Source organism: Hippopotamus amphibius, chromosome 1 (genome assembly GCF_030028045.1).
Source record: "Hippopotamus amphibius kiboko isolate mHipAmp2 chromosome 1, mHipAmp2.hap2, whole genome shotgun sequence".
NCBI lineage: Eukaryota > Metazoa > Chordata > Mammalia > Artiodactyla > Hippopotamidae > Hippopotamus > Hippopotamus amphibius.
In genome coordinates, this window is record NC_080186.1 from 87,559,198 (window position 1) to 87,578,349 (window position 19,152).

Sequence of the window (19,152 nt, forward strand, 5' to 3'; positions counted from 1 at the left end):
TTGGGAAGTGATAAGGGGTAATATAAACAGCATTATCTTTGGAATTATAGAAAATTAGGCTTGATACCAATTCCAACACTGGACCAACCTTATGACTTGGGAAAGTTGATAAACTCTCTGGTCCTCAATTCAGTGTCTCTAAAATTAATAACAGAACTATCTTGAAAGCTCAATATTCAGATACACAATGAATATACAAAAATCAATGCTTTCTGAAAAACAATAATTAGTCAGAAATTGTCATGTGAAAACATCCCATTCCTGATAGCTACATTTTTTTTTAAACCTGTTAAAACCTAAAGATAATCCTATTTAGAAAATGTGCAGAATTTATATGAAGAAACCTTTATGTTTTTATATCTACTACAGAACTGTGCTAATAATGAAACTTTACTAAGTAATATAATATATATGTCTAGAGAGGCACACCACGCCTTGAGATAAAGTTTGAAAACAAAAAAAGCTGTCATATATTTTCAAATTTATTTTAAGTTTAATACAATTCCAATCAGAATCTCTAAGGAGGCATTCTTATTCACCTCTGATGGCACCATGAAATTACTGGAACAGGATAATTTGGCAATTGGTAAAAGAAAACTCAGAAACTGTTTTACCCTTTGACCAAGAATTTCATTAACAAGGAAACTTATGCTAAAGAAAAATAAGAGATGCATACAAGATGGATTCCTAAGAAGTTCATAACATAACAAAATCATTTCTTATAGTATGTAGTACAAAGTGGAAGCAAATTCAATGTCCAAAAATAAGGATTAGCTCAATAAACACAGTGCACATATATATGTGAGTGTGTATATATATATATATATACACACACATATGCATATATATATAATAGAATAATATGCATCTATTAAAAATAATTTAGAAGACTATTTAATGACATGGTATATCATTATATTCATGATATACTAAAAGAAATAAGATTACTAAGTATGTAACAAACAATTCCAATTTTATACGAGCTATAATGTATCACGCAGATGTAAATCATATATAACAGTACCAATCTCTGATTATCTCTGGAAAATGATAATTACTATTAGGAGTAATTTTTAAAATTCCATCAGGGTTTGTGGTTTTTCTTGTTTGGTTGGTAGGTTGGTTGGTTGATTTTTTTTGGTTTGGTACAGAGTGATGAAGCATACGGAACGGGTTGAGTTTTCAATTTAGTTTCTATTGGAATTTAACAAAACAATTCCAAAGTCCAACTGGAAAAATAAACTACTGCTACTAATCAAAACATTTTAGAGAAAAGCAACAAAGGAAAACTTGCCCAATAAAATGTGAATTTATTTCATTGGTGCTACACAGTATTAGTACCAAAATCTATAACTAAAGACACTATACAGATAACCTGGAGCCAGACCTAATGTACATTTTTTTTAATGTAAATGATAAGAGTTAGCAAATGATAAAATTAGTAAATAAAAAAGTAAACCAATAGGAAAGAATTCTGTCATAAAACTTCAGATTTATTTTCAAATTTGGGAAAAAAATATTAGACTCTCAGCATTTACCATAAATCAAAATTAATTCAGCTGGATTTAAGAGTTTTTTTTAAAACTCTAGGAAACTGGAAGAAAACATGGATGAACAATTACTGTATCTCAGACAGTAAAAGATATTAAAAACATAAAAGCAATAGAATAAAAACTTTCAATACTTCAAGGAACACCACAAATAAAATTTAAAGGCAAATAAGAAAAATTATTTACAGCTAGTATGGCAAACAAAAGGTTACTATTCCTAATTCAAAGAGTTCTTACAAATTGTTGATTAAATAATTAATAGGCTTTACCCAAAAATAGGTAGACATCACAAACAGACAATTTTAAAAAATATATAATACAAAAACCCAAGAAAATTATGAACAATATTTGACCACACTAATATCAGAAATCTGATTAAGACATAAAATAAGACATTATTTTTGCTCTATTTATATTGCTAAAGGATCTTTTACTTATAATATTCATAATTAGTAAGAGTGAGGTAATGGACACTGTTTTGCAGAAATATAAGTTAAAATAGCTTTTCAACTGAAGTCTTTTTACCAATATATATCAAAAATTTTTAGAACATCCCTACCCCTTGACTAGGTAACTAAATTCTAGGGACTGATCCTGAGGAAATAATAAGACAAAAGTCGTCGAAATTTTACAAACAAGGAACTTTATCACACAATTATTTATAACAGTAAAAGATTCAAAACAACCTGAGAGGCAGAAAAAGGGAGACTGATTAATCAAGTTACAATATTTTGAATAAAATTCAATAATTTTATTAAAGTCAATTACATGAGAAATGCTCATAACACAATACTAAATGCAAAAGTTGGAACACAAAACTGTGTATGGGCCTCCTTGAGTGGTTTGTACATGTGTGTTTGTTTAAATGTGCATATCTGTGTTTTGGGTATATTGAAAAAATATTGGAATAAAATGCACCAAAATGTAGATAGTAGTTATTTTAAAGTAGTGAGAGTATAGGATATTTTTATATTTTCTTTGTCTAGATTTTTTAACTGTCCTGCAATTAACATATCCTATAAGTTTCATAGTTTACATTCATTAATAATAAAATTAATCATTAATTTGGGTCCATTAATCCTACCAGATAAGATGTTTGAAATCTTGGCTTGGTCATCTTTTATTTCATTGGTTTCCAAACCTGGCTGTTCACTAAAGTCACCTGGAGCAGTTTTTAGCAACAAGTCTTCCAGTGCACCCTCACTTCACCCTTGAAATTCTGGTTCAAAAAGTTAGCTCAATATGTTTATGTTTACTTGTTTATTGAGCTTAGTTTTATTTTTCTATCTCTTACAGAGCATAGATTTAAAAAAAAAAAATGTTAAGACAAATTTACACATTTACACAAATTTCCAAAAGGAAAAAAGAAGAAATTTTGTCAAAAGTCTTGCTAAAACCAAGATGTACTGAACTCCCATGATCTAGATACCAGTGCTCCTCAGTTTCTCTACCTCCATAATGGGGATAAACACGGTCCTTACTTCCTACAGACTAAGGGAAAATTAAGTAAATTGATACATTTAAGTCCTTTAGGTAGTTCCTGACACATAAAAAATCTCTCAATAAATGTTAGCTATTATTACAACCATCATAATTGTCCTCATTGGCAAATCTTAAAAAATTAAGCAAAAGAACTAGTTTTAAATGCTTTGTTTTGAATAACTGAAAGCTAACTCTTAGACATTCCCTGTCTAAATAAAAGACTATTTAATAATTCATTCTACAATTTTGCCAGGGATTAACCAATACATTCACCAGTCTTTAAATATTCATAATTCACCTTTTTCTCTCTTCAAAAACTGGGTCATTTGCCACTTTCAGACTTCTGATGCCTCTTCACTTCACCCAAGATTCCAAGACTACTTGACAATATTTTCCTGTTGAATATAAATTTTTCTCCTCCCTGAAACGAAACCCATCAGAATCTGAGCAGCTCTGTCTTCAGTGCTTTATTTCCTCTTGGGCTTTGATTTCCCTTTAAGCATATTTGTTCTACCCGTTCCAGGATGAAGACTATCCTCCTTAATCAAAAAAACAATAAAAGAAAGTAGAATAGCAGTGAAGTAGTTTTAGTTTTTCTCTGTCATGTTGATATTATACTGTGTATCTCAGCAGTAGTCTTTTTGCTCTCAACGTAACTTAAAGATTGAATATATATATTTATTTATACACACATGCTTTTTGTGTCCTCAGTGTTTTTCATATGCTTCACATCTTCTCATCACCCTGAATTTGTATCTTATTTACACTATTACAAATGGATACCACCTGTTTGTTTATCTGTATTCTTGGTTTCACGAGCTTTGCGGGAGCTCCCAGTGGCATTAAACTATTTTAGTTTGGTTTTGTTTAGTTCTTTTTTCTTTTTACTTGAGATCATTTTTGTGTATTGGTATTTCCATTCGTAAATCGCCCATGCTTCATGATCTATCTTCCCTCTTAAAGTGTTTGCCTCTTTTTCAAGAAATTTTTAAAATATTTTTTCAAGAATTTTTTTCAAGAATTTTAAAACTCTACTGTCATTGAAATGTAGTAAACCTCTAACTATGCTCGGGATTCTTTTCTAGGAATACTGCATTAGCAGTCCCTTTCCTTCAAGATTACCATTATGTGCATTTCACCAGGAAGTTCTGCATTATTGGTAGTATTTAAATCCAAATAAGTAGCTTCTGTTATTATTCTTTTGAAACCTTAAACAGTGAAAATATCAGCAAAAGTAGTCATGAAGTTATAAGATACTTCTAAAAGAATGAATCTGAAACTATTTGCCTAATTGAATTCACCAAGTTCTATTATCAATAATATCTAATTAATCCCCAAATAAATTTCCATATGGGTTCCCTTCCTCCAATACCCCTTAAACGTAGGTGTTTCACTAAGGATCTGTCTTTAGCTCTGCCTTACTTTCATAAATATGTCTCATGTCATGCTCTGACATAGTCTCCTGGCCTCAGCTATCACTTCCAAAGCTCTGGCATCTTTACCTCTAGCTCTGATTTTTCTTCTGATCTTTCTCCATCCAGCATTTCAACTCCCTACCAGATTACTCCACCTGGTTGTCCCAAAGACACCTCAAACTTGCTGTGAATCACCATCTTCCCTCCCAAACTCTCTTTCTTCTCCTGAATATCCTATTTCCATTAGTGCTTCTGTTCTCCTCTCAGTTACCTGGATACAAAAGCCTTATATTCCCATTTGACCTCTTGCTCTCCTGCATCCATATGTCATCAGTTGCCAAGTCCTGCTAATTTTAACTCCTTGGTATCTCTGACATCCACACCCTCTGTTACTTTTTTTTTTTTTTTAATTTTTTATTTTTTGGGGGGTACACCAGGTTCAATCATCTGTTTTTATACCCTCTGTTACTTCTTATTCAAGCTCTCTTGATCTTATGTATGAGTTGTAGCCTGAGTATCCCCTTCAAGTTGTCCTCCTTCAGTATCTATACAATCAGGCGATTTTAAAATTCTTAAAACATGGTTTTAACTCTATTATTCCTCTCCCTCTGAAAAGCTAAATCCCTTTCCCTGCCTTTCAGTATTCTCTATTAAGGATTTATTCTCAGCTCATTTTCTTATTTTATTTCCCACTGCTCTCTGTATGACAACTTAGATTTCAGACTTGCTATTCCAAATAATGTCCCAACTTTCTACATCAAACCTTTGCTCACAATGAGCTCTTGATTTGAATGCCCTTTTCCCCCATCCCCCAGCCCCCCAGCAACTACCCAACATACTCTGTTTGGATGCTACTTCAAAGCCTCTCCTAACCAGATCATCTAGAAACAACCACTCCCTTTCTCCCCTCAACTCTCACAATACCTCACTTGTGCCTTAGTAATGACATTTATCACTTTATTTCTTAGACTCTAGTTCCTTGCATAAATGATATTCCTTCTTAAAGACAATGTAACTTCCTTGGTAAAATTATATACTTCTGAATAATTTTCAAACATGGCACAACTCTTAACATCACCTTGAGCATAGCGTTTATACAAAAGGCCTTAAGTACTAAAGAAACTAAAAATCAAATAACTCAGGATCAATCCTCCCTTCTTGATAGATACAAGCATTATAGAATTAATTAGTTAATTTTTAATCAATAATATATCTAAAATACTCACAATCCTAAGTACTGTGCTTACTTTTATCAAGTATGTGAATGTAGTAATATCAACGAATCGTAGATGGTCACACAGTTTTATAGTTACACAAGGTAAATAAATTAATTTTCAAAACAATTAAGAGCTAGGCTTTTACAGAATTGGAATTTGTGGGTGTCAGCTGCTAAAATATTCCAAGTCAGACAGCTGAAAATCTAGGCAATTATCATTGAACAAAACGTCTTTATTAGTTGAACACTGAAGAAGTAAACAGCAGTATATGTTACTCACAATGGTTAACATTAATAAATACCTGATGTGCCAGATTATGACAGGTGTACATAGAGATGCTCAAGCTTCTGGGGAAATTCTGGGAAGCAGATGGCATTTCACATCCATTTATTCCACGATAAATTTGGGAAGGAAGTAGCTGGCTATGATAACTTTCGGAATACCAGCAATAGAACTACATGTAAACCTTAAGCTTGTAATTTATTCTGCCATAATGAAACTAAATTGTTGCCATATTATTTATCAGTAATGCTTATAGATCTTTATGAAAGATGACAAAAGGATAATAACTTGCTGTTGATGAATATTTTATGAGAAAAAGTACTCCTATCTTAAAATAGAGTCATGCCCATAACGTTATAAAATTACCTTCCTACCTACCTAGACTGATATGAGAGAGGCATCGCATTACCTCTGAATGACAAAACATCAGTATTCCTTAGCAACCCTTCTATAAGCATCCTGTTGCCAAAACACTTCAGGCACCCTGCCTCTACCCACAATTACCTCATTACCAACCCCAGGATGAAACAAACAGCCCAAACTGGCTGCCGGCAGGGGTGGGGAAGCGTTGCTGGGTTCAGCAGTCACGGTCACACATACATAACGTGCTCTTCTCTACAGCCGTCCAGGGAGCGAGGTGGACAGTTACACACCAGCACGCAGGGAACTAAAACTGTGCTGCTTTCTAATGAGAAGCCCCACTCGGTGCTAGTTGCACGGGCACTGCCTCCAGACCTCAGTACTTCACGACAGACAGGACAATGGGGGAAGTTGTGAGAAGCTGAACTAATTTCCCCCTCAGGGAAATGGTGTAGTGAATTGGCTAACAGGCTGAACTCAGATTGCCTGGGTTCAAAGCCTGGTTCTGCCACTTATTAGTTGTGAGAACTTGGATTGGTTAGTTAATCTCCAGAAACTTTCATTTCCTCTTCTAAAAAATGAAAATTATTATAATATCTCTTTGTTATCACTATTAAGTGTAATATTATTATATCTCTATTATTATGACCATTAAGTTAAATGGCGCCTGAAAAATACTTACCAAAGTGTTTGGCACAATGGGTTTAAAATATTACTAATATTTGCTCAATAACAGTTTTGAGATATAGTGAAAAACTGACTCACAGAGGTCTTCATAGCTTTTATTCCTAATGACCAGATTTCATCCAAACAAACAAGTGAATCTGAAGATCCATGCTGGTTGTCAGCTCTTTTTTTCTTTTCAAAAGAGCTTTTTATGAAATTTAAAAAATAATACTGATGAGGTCTTATATGCTTCTTACACAAAAAGAGAAACATGACAAATTTGAACAGCAATGTATGTTCAAATGAATATTCAACAAATGTACCTGAACTTATACATCAATAAGGAGTTTTTAATCTTCAAAGGAGTCACATCAGGAAGCCACACACTTGTTTCAATAAAGCTGCCAAGTATTTTTGGAACTCTTCCTTCTAAATTACCTTCTGATCCTGCTTCAAATTCTTTTAGATGTCTTCATTGGCAACAAATGTTTACCTTTGGGAGTTTTCAATTTTGAAAGCAGATTTAAAACCAACTTTTATAAATAAGATGGGGGATAATGTTACCTCTGGTCAACAAATAAGGAAATAAGGGCCTTTTTGCATGGCTTGTAGAATGTCTCAAACAATTCCAAACAGGGCATCTCTAAAAGATTTCAGACCAATGGAACCATTATCAGAATTAGTGTGTTGCTTTCCATGTGATTAACAGATTATGTGTTTATTTACTTAACTGTATTAAACAAATACTTATAGAGCACTGTGTCAAGCACTGTTCTAGGAGCCTTTGCACATATTAGCTCATTTAAGGCTTGTATATTATGAGGTAGATTCGTACCTCCATTTTACAGATGAGGTGATGAGGCACTAAGTTAAGGACTTCATCCCAGGACACATAGCTAGTTAATGGCAGAGCCAGAAATTGAAACTAGGCTTTCTATATAGTATACAGGCTATATTTTCTAAAAAGTACTTCTGTGTATCAATAGTTATGCTCTCGGGGATTTTAAGGTATTGTAGTTTAAACTTGGTGAAAGACACTGTATCTCTCCATGAACTTTTTTAACCTCTACTAGAAGCCCTCTTAGTTGACATGCATTATCTGATCCCTTTTTTCTCTCTCTCTCTCTTCCCATAGCAAGGTTTATAGGAGCAAACAGTCCCACTTTCTAGCTTCTTCGAGTTCTAAAGCTCTGTAGGCCATCCTGTTTTCTCACATAAGCAGACCTTTTACCCAGCAGTTTCTTCAGCCTTGTGCCAGGAACAGTCTCTCTCCTCAAGTTGTTTCCTCATGCCTATTTCAAAACTCCCTCCTTAAAATTCACATTTTCCATTGCATCACTCAAGTAGTTCAATCTTGCTAGACTTAATGGGGAAGATAGAAAAGGTGAGAGGGGAAGGAAACACATTAAAATGTTTTTTAATTCTGTTTGAAAAATCACCCTATATCATTTTTCTATCAGTAAAATGCTCCGAATGTCTCACTTTGCTCTCCCTTGCTTTGAAATAGGAGTTTCCAAAGCAGCTTCATACCAATGCCAAGAGCATACCACTGGCTAGCCATTCAATAATGACAGCATCCCCAAGGAAACATACTTAAGCAAATTGAAAAAAATAGATTATGCTGGAACTTTTTTTTTTATTTCAGGATAAAAGAAAAATACAGGAAGAAATCTCACAGAAGCGTCTGAAAATAGAGGAAGAAAAACTGAAGCACCAGCATTTGAAGGTAACTTATGACTTTAATTTCATTTCAATTATTTTGCATTCAAATATTCTAATGGCACTCAATGTTCAATAGTAAAGATGCTTTAGGAAGGAAAAAAATTCCAACAGAGTTATACCAACAGCCTATTAACCATAGGGGAAGCCAACAAGCTAGCAATATTTGCATATGAGACTAACACCTCCTGGCAAACGTGGAAAATTGAAAACATGGTTTTATTACTTTTGTCCTTTATGACTGAATTTCCTCATCTTCTCGGGTAACCTTGAGAATTCAGTCTTGATAGTGTGACCCTGAATACAGTCTTGCTTAACATCCCTTGGGAGTGGACCCAGCTGGGAAGTCCCTCTTGAAATCAGTGAAAGGCCTGCCCTTACCCAGGGGGTGCAAAGCAGGCACCGTCTGGCCTGCTCAAGGATGCTTGTATTTAAAAGCTCAGTGCAATGAATTCGATGTTGTCTGAATGTGGTTCAAGGTTCGGTTTTATTTTGTTTTGACAGAATATGAGATCATAACCAAAAATAAGTCTCCATTTTTAAAATCAGACTTTACATCTTTCACGGGTGTGGTCATTTTGCAATTGAAGCACACTGAGTCTCAGTCTTTTATTATGTAGCTTAGTCACAGGATGCAACCAAATGACAAACAGGAGCTCCTTGTGAACAGGCCCAAGCAGGAAACTACTTATCTGGCAGGGCTTCTATCACCAGTTATCATAAATCCCTCAATGAAACAATGCTGCACACTCGTAGGGTCCACAGTCTTTTGGTAAACTTGCTGAATTCAGCTAAATCCACCTTTCTGATGGATCAAGTAACCACCTCTTGAGAGAAAAGAGACACAATTTAAGATTCTAATTAGCCTCAGTTCTCTGGATTCTGTTTGCTTCTTTGCTCTATACAAATTGACATTTCCAATGTTTGATGAGTAATTTCAAAGTATGGTCAGCCTGCTATCCTTACAGTATGTCATATTGAATTTACATGAGTAGGAGACATAGCCAAGAAATGCACTGTGTGCTCCCAGAAAAATCAATGAAACAACAACAAATCTTACCCAAGTCATTCTGGTACAAGTCAAATGAAGTCAAAAATAAGTCTACAACAATTTTTTGAGATAGGCAATTTCTAATTCCAAAATGATTCTTTTTCTCTCTCTCTCCCTCTCTTCCTCTCTCTGTTTCACACAGAAACACACACATACACACACACGACACATAATTTGGATCTCACAGTGAACTAATTACTGCTTCTGAGTAATTGCTATCCTTGCAGAATGAGAAGCCAAACAGCAGTAGAGTTCACAGTAGGAGAAAAGGTCTATATGTCCTCTCTGTTCATTCTAGGAAGTAAGTTTCACACAGGAAAACTCTAACACACTGAGAGGCCCATTTCTGAGGTGACACCTCATTTTAATACTTAACAAAAACAGTCCAAAAAGTGATATATACTCTTCCCTATAGGTTTGCTTTCCAGAACCCAGGAGACCTCTTCTAATCCAATCCCATCAAAGCATGTATGATGCTTTGGACTACACAGTTGTGTAGATTGTATACTGCGTAAAGATACCTGAGAGAGTGGGGTGCTGAAATCCTGTCCATACTCTCTTGAAACTGTGCACCCTGGCACAGAGCTGCTTCTGTCTGGAGGACAAAGTTGCTTTCTCTCTGCACAAAGGTGCTGTCCACCTTCCCAAGCTGTGCACTGACATGAAAGGGTAGGAGTGGGGAACTGTACCTTTTCCTAATTTGCATATTAATACCTTAGAAACTAGCAATGGCCCTGAGAGTTGTAGCCCTTCTGCTCGCAACCCAGTGGGAAACTCAAGGTTAAGTAAATAATTAGTACAAGTTAAAGGATGATTTTTTTTAATTTAAAAAATTTAAAAGTGTAAGCATTAGTAATTCTTTAATCTGGGGTAGCCAATAAAGGTTCTCTTAAAGGTGTGGGATTTAACCTGAGTCTTAACCGATAAATAGAAAGCCTTTCAGTCAATAAACATTTATTAAGCACCTATTATGTGCAAGGTACTAAACTAGGCATTAAGTATATAAAATAAGTTTGATCTGTGCTCTTAAAATGGTAATTGACACATAAACTTATAATAACATTTATACTGTGATGAACACTATATTCGAGGCATCAACTGCAAAGGGAACACAGAGGAGAGAGTGGCTGTTTCAGTTAGTACATTCTTCCAAGTTCTGCAGAAGATGGTTGGCTATTCCAAACAGCAACTAGGCATAATTCCAAAATAGGGTTCAAAAATGTGCAGAAGTATTTTAAACATCGATTCCAAAATATATTCAGCCAGTCAAAAAAGCTCTGTTAGCTTCTGCAATTACCAGTCTTTCTTTTTATTTTTCTCATCCACTTGTCTCCATTCCAGTGGCTATCCTCACCACTTTCCCAACTGTAAATTATTTCATTACATGTCAATTACCCACTTTAAACAACACAAACACAAATATTTACAAAGCACTCCTTCTGTATCAGCAGTACACACACTTCAAAATAGTCATGGTAAGTGACTCTAATATTCTTTAGCTCCAGAACCCAACATTCATTCCAATGACATCCTGGAAAGGGAGTTTCCACGGCCATTTTCAGCGTTCCCACATTCAAACACTTCTGAGACTTGTTCACTATGGATCTTCTCACCTAGTATCATGATCACAATCTCATGCCACCAAGAAACACAAAATATACTCCACCCAGAAAACTTTTCTGAAGTCCATTTAAATCATCTATGAAAAACGAATTTATTCCTAAAGTCTCCTGTAACTGCTGTGTAGAATATAGAAGTGCTTCAGGGAAACCTTTCCCTAAAAAACTGCCAAAAGATCTACTACCTGCACGTCACTTATATTTTCTTTTAGTTGCAATGGCTTTTGATTCTGAATGTCATTGCTGTGAAATAGATTTTATTCTATTCATCAACCTTATAGACTAAAGCATGTCTAAACTGTGACATGAAAGCAAAATGTGTTGTGGTTACTATACTATGTGATTATACCATATCATTTTGATTGCACATCCAAATTATATATTTTTATATTTAGATGCAAAATGTTCTCTGCCAGAGTAAAATGACAATTCCTGAATTGTGAACAAAGTTTTTAAGGCTAAAATTAAAATTATTCTTAGTCCTAACCAGACTAAGAGCACAGAATGTAGCCCCAAGATAACCTAATTGTGTCACAGGAACCATTCTCCACCCTCTACAACTCAGCATCATAAGACCATCCCATCTGAGTGTTCTTTATAGCGATGTGGAGGTAAGTGACTGAAACCACCCTTGTGGGTGGTTTGTAAGCACTGCGATTTACTTTGATGGTTGCCATCTGTCTTCTTCACTGTGCATTAGCTCTCCTCAAATTCCATCGAATAAAAATAAACTAAAATCAAGGTAAATTCTTAAATGCTGATATACTCAGATTTTCTTGGTATGTTATCAGGCGATAAATCCTGACCTTTATTAATAATGTTTACTGTGTCTGTGGGAACACATTTTAACAAACAACTAAACAGCTATAATTAAGGGAAAAGATAACAATGGGGAAAGAATCTGGCTACAAACTAGAATAACAGAAACTGCTCTTATGGGATGTGTTGTCCACATACAATTGCTTGAAACTCTGAAAAAAAAAACACAAATATGATGATATGGGGTGAAGCTATTATTGACCTAATTTAGTGATTTTCAAACTGTGTTCTCTGTATCTGTAAGCCTCCAGGACCCCTCACTGCTTCAACTAGAGCAGGCCACATTTCATCTATTCTACAAGTTATAATTCCAAACAATATTTATTTGTAATCAGTGTAATATTTTTAATGATTTGAAAACCATTGCCTTAGTTAAAATAAACTTTCTTTGGTAGTTATCTAGCCCAGTCAACCTTATTTAAATTTACTTTAAATTCAGAGATATTTATATTCCAGTTGTATTAATTCTAACATGTGTTTTAAAAAAGACAAAAATTCTTCTTACTTGCTTTCATTCTCATCATGGTATTAGAGAAAGAAACCTCAAAAAAATAACAAAAATCCCTATTCATCTCTCCTCACCATTTTAGACATAGTGAAACTGTCATTGAATTAGTTTAAGATACAATAACAATCTCTTGCCCACCATTCCAATTAATTCCACAAAAGATTTTTTTTTGGAGTGGTCACTGTATACTGTCACTGGGATGAATAGCAAATGGCTTTAAGGAGCTTGTTACTTTGACACAAGATATACACCCATGAACCCAACAAATAATAGTAAGGCATCCCCATGAGGAGGTCCCTATATGACATTACACAGTATATGTAAACATACACTGCTGTGTGATTCTGAAGAGAGTTCTCTGAGGGTGAAGTGGGGCTTGGGGGGAGGCAGATGCAGAAGTAGAACAGAGATCTTCACAGAGAAGGAGGACCTGAACTAGATCTTAGAATATACATAGTATTTAGATACACAAATACTGGCTTTAGAAGGGGGGTCAAGAAGGGTGCAAAGTAGGAAACTACCAGATTTATTTGGGCAAAACAGTGAGAGAAAACATCTCTTTAATATTTCCACTATCGAAATTAATGAGATTTGAAAGCATTCAGATTTTGGAATTTTTGATTGATATAAGAACATATATTTTTGTTTCCTGATTTCAGAAAAAGGCCTTGAGGGAGAAATGGCTTCTAGATGGAATCAGCAGTGGAAAAGAACAGGAAGAGATGAAGAAACAAAATCAACAAGACCAGCACCAGATGCAGGTTCTAGAACAAAGTATCCTCAGGTATGGTCCTCTCTGAGATACTCCACAACTACCTTTATTTTGACTTTGTCCCATGTTGAGTGTATAAAAGCCATTCTCCTTGTTAGGGGCACAGTCAGATCTTCCATTTGTATTTCTAACAAAGACTAAGAAAATATACCAGAAAGCAACAACAGAAATTTTGCTATAAATGTCCCCAACACATAACAACACGAGACATTTTTAAAATACATATGTGACTTACCCATAGCCTTTTGAGCCCACTTCCTCACCTACAAAATGGCAAAAACAATATCTATCTTTCAGAGTTGTTAAACACATTTTAAAAATGCATGTGCTAAACAACGAGCACCTATCTGGCATTTGGCAGGAGATCAAAAAACAGTTCCTCACAGCCCCAATCCCCTCTCTCACCTTAGGACAGGTGACAGTTATAAGGGTGTGTGCACACTGCCTCCCATGACACCTCTTCCCAGGCCCTCCCAGTCACAGCCATGATATTTTGGAAGAGAAGACACTATAGGACTACTTCACTAACATTTTCTCTCTTCTACTTCTCTGACTGGTCACAGAGGTTGACTTCACTTCTCAGTGTCCTTCCCTGCCCATCATACACAATGAGTATAGACTCAGCAGCTTCTGATACAGTAAGCCAAGTTTTCTCATTGCCTTGGCTTAAAATGAAGTGTTGGACATGAAAAAAATTGGAAAGCTCAAATATAAGATGGGACTATTAATATTATCACAAAATATAGATAGCACAGAAGAAAGAGATGTGAGAAATGTCAGAATCATTTTCTAGTCTACAGATGGAAAAAAGATGGAATTTTTTGTGGTATAATAATGACAATAATTTAAAGCCTACACCTCTTTGGAACATAGGTAACGTTTAAAACCTCACTCACTACAAATTTGTTATCCTTAGTGAGGACCATAGGAAAGACCTGGAAGATAAAAATATCCAGTAGTTGTGCTATGACCACATTTTGTCCATACTCACCACACTATGTAAACAGATTGCATTAGGCCTAAAACTGACAACATGGGAAAAACAAAAAACAAAAAAAAACCTTTCTTTTTTCTATTGATTTATTTTACTAGCTTAATTTCATATACTTGTATATTTAATAGCTAAAATCATTAACTGCTCATTCTTATTTAGGGTTAGATGTTTTTAAATTAACAATTTTTTTGAAGTTATATTTTATAATTGAAATGTTTATATTTATAAATCCCTCAGTTGTTTGTTCAATGATATGGACTACTTCTGAATGGCAGATAGTAAACACTTTAAAAATAACTCAATAAATCAATTCTACAGTTTGGAAAACTTGATTATTCGTAAGGCATCCCTTAGCAAAAGCTTCCTAACAAAGTCTGGTTTAGCTGATGATTGCTTTCCTCATCCTTCCACACACAATCCTTATCTCTTAAGGAGCCCTGAATTTAATCCCTCTAAACCCTTGCCCTGCCCAGACACCTCCTTGCTTCCCCTCCGAGCCCCTTCTTTGGAGTCTTTCCACATACCGAACACCTACAACTTTCTCTGCATCTGATGATAATTGAAGTAGCTACATACACTCAAACTCCATTAACGATCTTGGGCTGCTTTCTGAGTAATCTGAGAGAATTTACTAGGACTCTAGTGATTGCTTTCAGGCCTTGCCTGAATGCTCTGAGAAGCACATAAGCTTCTAGTCGTTTTGATAGTGGCTCGCCTAGTTAGAGCTCCTATGTGATGAAACAGAGAGAGAGAAGAAAGAAAAAGAAAGAAAGAGAGAGAGAGAGGGAGGGAGGGAGGGAGGAGAGGAGGAAGAAAAGAAGAAAAACAAGGAAGAGGAAGAAGAGGAGAAAAGCACATTTGCTGAGCCATATTATGCACCAGGCCCTTTGCATACATCATCCTATTTAATCTTCATAACCCCATAAGGCAGGTGTTATGATCTGCACTTTTTGCAGAGAGATTAAATAATTCACACTGTTGGGAATCAGAGACTGCTTAATTTGACTATCCAACACTGCCTGTAAAATAATGGCACAAAGCAACCTCTGTGGACTGAAAAGGCATTATCTTATAGGAAGTCTTTGAAGCATGTTCTCTCCCTTGGTTCTCCTTTCTTCAAACAGCCTTTGCCACACGCAGGATCTTCTTTCATGTCCAGTTAATGTCTTTGTTAAATTACCAATTAAGTGTTTGTTCATTACCCAATTTCTGGCATCTCACTGTGACTTTATTTTAGATCTTTAGGGTGTCATTAACCCATCAATGCTCCTTTATTAACACCAAATGATTTTAATCCCCAAATATAAATAATAATAACAGTAATGGTTCATTTTTAAATGGCCTTATGCAATTTACAAAGCACTTGCACTTCCATTAAGTCATTTAATAGTCACAGCAATCCTAGAAATAAAGCATCGACACCTCTGTTTCATAGACGAGGAAATAGGCTCAAAGAGGATAAGGGACTTCATTAAGATCACAGAGCCAGTAAAGAACAGATTTGGGTCTCAAAGCAAGTCAAACTCAGGGCTCTCCAGCTGTAAAATTAATAGAGAGCTGTAGGTGTAAATGCTCTGGAAGTAGTAAAACACCTGACACCTAACAGAAAACTGCTTTGGTTAAGGAGTAGTCCTAAAAAGATGTATTTGCAAAGAGCTAGTAAAGAATTTGCATCATCGTGACCCCTAAAGGCATGTTTATCTCATTAAAAACGTACTGGGAACAGAACGTCCAAAAGCAACATACAGAGACAAAGAATATCTGTGGGTTGTCAGTATTAAGCAGCCTCACTACTGCCCAGCATTACAGAAATCACGTTGCCAAAGCAGCTTTACCTGATAACTGAACATTTTCTTCTCAGGTATTTCTAAAGCTGCTAAATAATCAGGTGCATGTTTTTAAATTCATTCTTTTTCAGAAACAACTACCCACAGTGCTTAAGAAGCTTTTATTACCAGCTAAATACAGCACATTTTCCTGTAAGCTCTGAATGGCAACCAAATGAACTGATGAGGTTGAACTAGGCAGAGCCATCCTCCTTTGCTAAGTAGAGAAATTATCCCAATCCCCGGACGTGATTTATCACTCGACTTAGGTGCCTGCTCAAGGGTGACATTTGCCATCTGCCAGGCCTCTCAGCTACAGGATAAGATTTTAATAGGAACATCAAAATAGAAATGTTGCTATTACTTCAGAGTCTGTAGCAAGGCCAGACGACCCATGAAGTTTGCATTCCTTTTACTTCCACGGTTTCATGCGATGAACTGAAAGAGCATGGTCTTTGGTGTGCAAACCCCTGTTCTGCCCACCATAGTTCATAAGCCTGGCCATGTTCTTTCACCTCGTTGGGCCTCGATTTCCTTCTCTGTAATAGTGAACCATCATAGCCACTTCACGGGACTGCAATGAGTGAAGCAACTTCAAGAGTGCCTGACATATGGTAGGTGTTTGAAAAACATTACATACTATTTCTTATTAGGAATCAAAAATAATTAAAAGAAGGACCCTGCCTGGAGCTTTATCTGGAGATTTTCATCTTTTGGCCAAGATCTCTCATTTCCTTAAGCTAGTACAAAGAATCTTTTACTTTGAGTAATCTGAGGTTATCCCCCAACTAAGGTTCTTTCCTTTTGGAAAATAATTGATGGATTTTCTTTATGGTTTGAAGACTAAAATGTTAATAATATCAGCTAATTTTCACAGAACATTTGTTGTAGACCAGGCTCTGTACTAAGCACTTCAGATATATTATTTTGTGAATTCTCACAACTATCTTATAAGGTACATAGCATTTAATAGGTGAGAAAACTGACATTTATAGAGTCTAACTTGCCCCATATCACACAACTAAAAATTTAAGTCAGAATTTAAAATCGAATTAAAAGTCCTAATCATAAAAATAAATTGTGTCTCAGATCCACAGCAAAATTTTATAAAAGTTGAATCCTATAAAAGCTATCCTCTACAGCATTTTTAACTTCCAATCCCTGCTATGATTTCACTCTTACATGCATCATTTTATAGAGACATTCATGTGACTCTTTATCATATTAAAAACACTCAGAGATTCCATGACTCACACATAACCTTTAAGTAAAGTATGTCTTCATATTTATCCTCTCTTTTTTCCTTTCAGAGAGAGGCAACATTTCAGAAATTGAGTTTCCATGGTTTTTGTTTCTGAGTCACACTTCAGCTCTGGAACAATATTAGTGAGCACTTTGCCTGATGCCCTGGTTCATATCTTAGGAGGAAAAGTTCCCAGCAGGAAAACTATATTGAACATCTTCTGAATCACTTTGCTCAAATTAGAGTTTCAATTTGCCTCCCAAATGAGCCCTGCTCTTAGTGTGACCACTGAACCATTTACTCCCTGATTGTTGGCACAGGTGCAAATCCAGCACTGACTTCTCAATCCAAATATCCATGTGCACAGATTTATAGGTTGGCTTAGAAATCCTGTTCTGTCACTTCTGCTGCTTTCCTCCATCCAATACCTACACCCAAAAGACACCCCAAGCACCCTAAGAAGTGTCAAAAGGAGCTCTGTCATTGTTTTGCTAGGTTCCTCTTTGCTATCCAGCTACCTTGCAGGTCTCCACAACTCCCTCTGCCAAACTGCTTTGCATCAAGCTCCCTTCCAGACACTTGCTACTTTTTGAACTGTGTCCAAAGACTTCTGACTTCAATTGGAGCACACAGAGTGCCTGATAGAAATGTCATAAGCATAAAATGCAAAAGGTGAACTGCCAAGGAGAATGATGTAAATACACTGCATTCCCTTTGAGAAGGATTATCTACTTATGATTAAGTGTTCCCTAGTAACTACTTAATATTCCAAAGTGCCCTTCTGTCCTTCTGCCTTTCCTTAATGCACTTTCATTTGTCTCCAAATAGGTAGAAACTGCCTTCCACATATCACACTGATGGGAAGGTGCATGTGAAGCATTGGATTTCTATGTGATTGTACATCATGAGAAAAGCTGGATAGGGGGCCATCATCACAGCTGTAGCCAACCCCCATCACTTAAGGGAAATTCCTCCACAAGTGGAGATGGACAACAGGAAAATGCACTCTGCTTAACAGCACATAGAGCAATAATCTACTTAGTTAACTCAAAAGATAGCAGGCAAGATTCAGTTTCAAAAAGGAACCCAAAGCATTGATATAGAAATATAAAGCTTAACTGACTTTGTGGCTGGTTATGATTGATCAAAGTTTAGCTCATTATTATTTCTATCCAAATTTAATCCCTACCTAATGTGCTTATGTACCTGTGCAAGCCCACTGTACCTTAGTGAAACTAATGTCTCATCAAACACACTGACACATGCTACCTGGAAAATATCACATGCTAAATGTTTCTGCCTTCCTGCTCGGACCCAACCAGCCACATCTAACATTACATTGCAGGGAGACAGCCAAGCTGCTCTTCTGTGACAACATAAGAGCGAAGATAAAGGAGGAAAAGGCAAAAAGGGAGGAAAAAAATAAAACCACCATTTGTTTCTTCTTAAATTTGCTGTTGCCTAGAAACACTCCAGAAATTATTCCGAGGCAATTATTTGAGTCAAAATCATTCCAAGCATGTTTTTCACTCCCCACATTTGACTAACTGGTTTACCAGATTTGTAATAGTTCATCTGTTGTTGTTTTTAATTTCCCAAATATTCTGATTATTTTTAATTCAGGAGCTT

The 19,152-nt window shown here is 35.7% G+C and overlaps 1 protein-coding gene across 1 annotated transcript in view; it reads left to right on the forward strand.

The window, feature by feature from the left end:
• The window catches only part of PALMD (palmdelphin), a 48,203-nt gene that overhangs the window by 9,355 nt on the left and 19,696 nt on the right, over positions 1–19,152 (forward strand). Inside the window, exons 2-3 of the mRNA XM_057720747.1 lie at positions 8,618–8,698; positions 13,348–13,472. Of these exons, the coding sequence (XP_057576730.1) occupies positions 8,618–8,698; positions 13,348–13,472 (206 nt within the window). The remainder of the gene's footprint in view (positions 1–8,617; positions 8,699–13,347; positions 13,473–19,152) is intronic.